Source organism: Nanorana parkeri, unplaced genomic scaffold (assembly GCF_000935625.1).
Source record: "Nanorana parkeri isolate BGI_ZX_2015 unplaced genomic scaffold, ASM93562v1 scaffold62, whole genome shotgun sequence".
In the NCBI taxonomy this organism is placed as follows: Eukaryota; Metazoa; Chordata; class Amphibia; order Anura; family Dicroglossidae; genus Nanorana; species Nanorana parkeri.
In genome coordinates, this window is record NW_017306330.1 from 197,356 (window position 1) to 202,876 (window position 5,521).

Below are 5,521 nucleotides of genomic sequence, written 5' to 3' on the forward strand. Positions count from 1 at the left end.
CCCCCAAGAAAAGAAGAGGCTTGGGCTGAAATTGAAGGGTTTACAAGCTCTGGAAATCACACCAGGAATTAGAATTAGCTGTGAAATGGTCCCCATGATGCCGCCGAGACCTCTCCACCTGTCACACATCACCTGTAGTCACAGGGAAGCCCCTCCGGTGATCTCTCACACAATGTACAGAATACATATGAATCCCACTCCGAGGATTACCGCCATGTACTTTACACGCAGAACACAGTCATATGTGATCAGTATGATGTATACAGAGATGACACGTATGTACCAGCGGATATTAATGAACGGAGAGACAGGCGGCACAAATCATACTCAGCCACTCATGGGAGCTTATTATAGAAAGGGTGTCAGGGAGAGAGAGAGAAGAGGGAAGAGGAGAGAGAGAGAGAGAGAGAGAAGGGAAGATGAGAGAGAGAGAGGGAAGAGGAGAGAGAGAGAAGGGAAGAGGAGAGAGAGAGAGAAGAGGAGAGAGAGAGAGGGAAGAGGAGAGAGAGAGAAGGGAAGAGGAGAGAGAGAGAGAAGAGGAGAGAGAGAGAGGGGGAAGAGGAGAGAGAGAGAGAGGGAAGAGGAGAGAGAGAGAAGGGAAGAGGAGAGAGAAGGGAAGAGGAGAGACAGAGATGAGAGAGAGAAAACAAGAGAGAGAGGGGGGGAAAGAATGAGAGAGAACGAGAGAGAACACAATAGAGAGATAATAGAGAGATAGAACAATAGACAAACGGATGAATAGATAGATTTGCAGGTCAAGGAACATTCGAATCTCTGACCAGAGTTTACAGCCTCCAATACCCGGAGACATGAGGACATTACACCGCAGGATGATCGACCCCGGGACAGAGAGAGAGGGACAGAGAGAGAGATGAGAGAGAGAAGGGAAGAGGAGAGAGAGAGAGAGAAGGGAAGAGGAGAGAGAGAAGGGAAGAGGAGAGAGAGAGAGAGAAGGGAAGAGGAGAGAGAGAAGGGAAGAGGAGAGAGAGAAGGGAAGAGGAGAGATGAGAGAGAGAGAGAGAAAGGGGGTGAGACAGATGAAGGGGGAAGGGAGGGAGGAAGGAAAAAAAAGTAGCGGAGAGAAGGAAGAAAGTAAGGAAGGAATGGAAAAAGTAAAGAAGGAAGGAAGGAAAAGAGAGAGGGAAGAAAAGAGGAAAGAGAGAAAGAAAGAATTGGAAGCAGTACAGAAAGCAGGAAGTAAAGGAAAGGAGAGTTGGAAGAAAAGAGTTAGGGAAGGAAAAAGAGAAGGAAGGGAAAGAAAAAAAAACAAGAAAGCAGGATTGGGAAAAGTAAGGAAGGCAGGAAGTAGAGAGGAAAAGAATGAATTAGGGAAGGAATAAAGGAAGGAAGGAATAAAGGAAGGAAGGAAGAAGAGAAGAAGGAAGACTGATATACTTATAGAAGAGACTTTATTTAGCGCGGAGACAACTGACTGACTTTTTGGCCTCTCTGCAGACAGACACAAACATGACAGAAGTGCAATAAGAAGAAGGCTCAGAATACAGAGCGCTGAGCGGACATTTACCTGGAAGTACTCCATGGTTTGCAGCGCGGGGTGATTGCTCCAGAACAGCCCAGGTGAGTGTGAAGGTAAAAGTTTGCTGCCGCTCTCCTGGGTGTGACCTGACACAGTCCACCCCCCATTCTTCCTCTCGTGGGATGGACGGAGCAAAACATGTCTCACCAGGTGGATTATTCCTGCGCTGCTTTGTTCCTGAGCCGTGATCTCTTATGTAACGCTTTATAAGAGCGAATGTTTACTGATCACATCTTCTGCACCCGTCTTGGGCAGCGGGGGGAAACTACAAACTCCAGCAGGGCCCCATTGAGGTTCTCATTCCAGTGTGCAGAATTTTCTCATCGTCAATGCTCATTAATGAACCTGCTGCACAAATGTTAATAACTAAACCCGAGAACAACAATGTTATATATGTCATCGTACCTGCCCTCAGAGGTGGCGGCTGCTTAAGCTTTCTTTTTTCAGGCTAAGAACATTTTCAGCAAGTACAGAAAATCCTGGTTGATCCCGCCAGAAATGCTGTGTCTTTGTCACTTCCTGTGAGATGAACTGGAAGCATAAAACAATGTTGGCTTTCCTCTGTAAGCTACTTACCCCCCCCCCCACACTCCCTATCGCCAGCTAGACTGAGGTACATCTAGGGTTTGACCCCTGCTGCACTAACCCCCACTTCCTACATTCCTCTCCTCCTCCCCTCTCCTCCACCATCCCCCCTCCTCTCCTCTTCCTCCCCCCCCCCCCCCCCATCCCCCATGTAATGGAGATAAGGAGAAGAAGACATGCTTGTCCAGGGTGACCCCGATGTAAGCAGTGGGCTGGGTCTTGGGAGGAGTTATGCAAATATCGAAACGTCTTGATGGGTGGATGCCAGTCTGGAAAAGTGGGGGCTCCTAGGCAGACTGTATTTGCATAAAGACCCACATAGGTAGCACAAACATGTGATGCTGAGCCTCCATGATTGAAAGAATTGAGGAACCAATTAATGAAAGGGGCGGGGCCAGGGACAGTCAGGCTGGGGAGGAAAGCGCTAGATAATGCTGGACGTCCTCCAGCCAGGAAATGAGGCGGGCTCTATCTCACTTGCTGCAGCTTCTAATGCACATTGTGAGAAGCTCCCAGGGTGCGGTGAAATCAGAGGAAGCCATTCCAGTCCAGGAGAAGAGCCACTACAACTGCACAAGACTGAAGGGGAGGACGGAGGTCTGATAGGAGACTGAAGGGAAGGTCGGAGGTCAGATAGAAGACTGAAGGGGAGGACGGAGGTCAGATAGAAGACTGAAGGGAAGGACGGAGGTCAGATATAAGACTGAAGGGAAGGCCGGAAGTCAGATAGAAGACTGAAGGGAAGGACGGAGGTCAGATATAAGACTGAAGGGAAGGCCGGAAGTCAGATAGAAGACTGAAGGGAAGGACGGAGGTCAGATATAAGACTGAAGGGAAGGACGGAGTTCAGGTAGAAGACTGAAGGGAAGACGGGGGTCAGATATAAGACTGAAGGGAAGGCCGGAAGTCAGATAGAAGACTGAAGGGGAGGACGGAGGTCAGATAGAAGACTGAAGGGAAGGTCGAAGGTCAGATAGAAGACGGAAGGGAAGGACGGAGGTCAGGTAGAAGACTGAAGGGAAGGACGGAGGTCAGCTTTATTCTGAGTATAGGTCTCCCTCTAACCAGGACACAAAAGCTGCGATGGTTCCATGTTATGAAATCCAGCTGTACGGACTCATGATTATATATTGCAGCACCGGACACCGCAGATATAATGTCTCCGATCTCATGTTCTGATTGCACAAGAAACACACAATTGGTAGTATTGGATTTAACACCATTTTACAGGCGAATTACCGCAATGGTCACATGACCACTCCATTGTGTTGTATCTGAGAACATTCTAAATAATGATATAAAACAAATGAGAAGAAATAAGATACCAAATGTATTCAGACTGAAATGCAGGTGTACTGGGAGTTGTTTTCAGCGTGCGCGTATGCGCTCGCTGTAAACACAGTGCAAAATGTTCCGGTGTTCTATCGAAAGGTCCAACTCGTCTAAATCTCCAACTACCTCACTGCCGGGTACTTGCAAGTTGGAGATTTGCAACCAGACGGCGTTAGACTGCAAAACACAAAAGACTGACGGAGCTCCGTACAGCTGCATTTTAACAATCTTCAGCAGGTGGCAAACTCGACGTGTATTCTGTAAGCGCTATGCGCGCATGCGCACCGCAGCTGTACTGAGCTCCAGTCTTTCTGAGCACTGGAAGTGAGGTAGTTGGAGATTTCTATGAGTTGGAGCTTTCGATAGAACACCAGTACTCACTGCAGCAGCCATCATTGTTGTGTGCAGGGACGCACTGCACATGTGTGCATGCGCAGTACGTCCCCGCTGCCACAACCACTATGACAATAATCCCCAGGGCTGGCGGACATTTTGGTTGTGGTAGCAGGGACCACAACCAAAGCCTGCGCAAGATGGCATAAGATTTGTCAACCTGCGAGGGGCGATGACGCTTGTTTTCTAGGGCCGTGTGTGTACACTTGCCATACGGACACTTGGACATTGTCTGTGTGGCAGGTGTACAGACATGGCGACAGACAAGCACCATGGGGGGTGATAACGTTTGCCGCAAGGGCTCCTTTCTTAATTTTTTGGGGGCGATTCTATTTCGCAAAAAAAATTAAAGGGCCGGCGGTAGGTGACGGTACTGCGAACTAGTGGTACCGCCGTAAAAAAAGCTTTGGTTATATATATATCCCCCTGAAAATGCTGGTTATTTGGCTGCCTTTGGCCTCACTGACTGTAATAAATGTACGGCTAGTAAAGTCAGTGAAAAGTCAATGGAAGTCAATGGAAAGTCAGTGAAAAGTCAATGGAAGTCAATGGAAAGTCAGTGAAAAGTCAGTGAAAAGTCAGTAGAAAGTCAGTGAAAAGTCAATGGAAGTCAATGGAAAGTCAGTGAAAAGTCAATGGAAGTCAATTGAAAGTCAGTGGAAAGTCAGTGGAAAGTCAGTAGAAGGTCAGTGGAAAGTCAATGGAAAGTCAGTGGTTCAAAATGTATTGAAGCCTTTGGATTAAAATAACAGCCAGACAACTACCATTTCCAAACAGCAATGGCAGCCCTCATTGGATTGAACGAAGAGCCGTCGGTAAATCCAGTAATGGCAGCCTTTGTAAAGGTGTCTAAGCATAGAAATTCGGACACAGAATTCCCATCACTAAGCTGATTCTGCCCTCAGGAACAGAGTAAATGTTCAAATCCCAACCCAGCTCATCTGTCTTCCACGTTGTCTTTAATGATTCTGCCTTGAGCCTGTCCCCTCCCCCGTTGTATACTGCACACCTTCCAATGCTTTAAAGTGAGCCTATCCCCCTCCCCCGTTGTACAATGGGCACCCTCCAATGCTTTAAAGTGAGCCTATCCTCTCCCCTGTTGTATATTGGGGACCCTCCAATGCCTTAAAGTGAGCCAGTCCCCTCTGCCACTGTATATTGGGTACCCCCAATGCCCTAAAGGGAACCTTTCCCTTCCTCTGTTGTATACTGGGCCCCCTTCAATGCCTTAAAGTGCCCAGTATACAACGGGGGAGGGGACAGGCTCACTTTAAGGCATTAGAGGGTGCCCACTATACAACGCTGGAGGGGACAGGCTCACTTTAAGGCATTAGAGGGTGCCCACTATACAATAGGGGAGGGGACAGGCTCACTTTAAGGCATTGGAGGGTGCCCAGTATACAACGTGGGAGGGGACAGGCTCACTTTAAGCCATTGGAGGGTGCCCAGTATACAACGTGGGAGGGGACAGGCTCACTTTAAGGCATTGGAGGGTGCCCAGTATACAACAGGGGAGGGGACAGGCTCACTTTAAGGCATTAGAGAGTGCCCACTATACAACGGGGAAGGGGACAGGCTCACTTTAAGGCATTGGAGGGTGCCCAGTATACAATGGGGGAGGGGATAGGCTCACTTTAAGGCATTGGAGGGTGCCCAGTATACAATGGAGGAGAG

General features: G+C 48.5%; 1 protein-coding gene across 1 annotated transcript in view; it reads right to left on the reverse strand.

Moving 5' to 3' along the window:
• Positions 1 to 1,540, reverse strand: part of LOC108804488 (protocadherin-20-like) — an 8,401-nt gene extending 6,861 nt beyond the window's left edge. Inside the window, exon 1 of the mRNA XM_018576269.1 lies at positions 1,526 to 1,540. Coding sequence (XP_018431771.1) covers positions 1,526 to 1,540 — 15 coding nt within the window. The remainder of the gene's footprint in view (positions 1 to 1,525) is intronic.
• Positions 1,541 to 5,521: the final 3,981 nt, after the last annotated feature.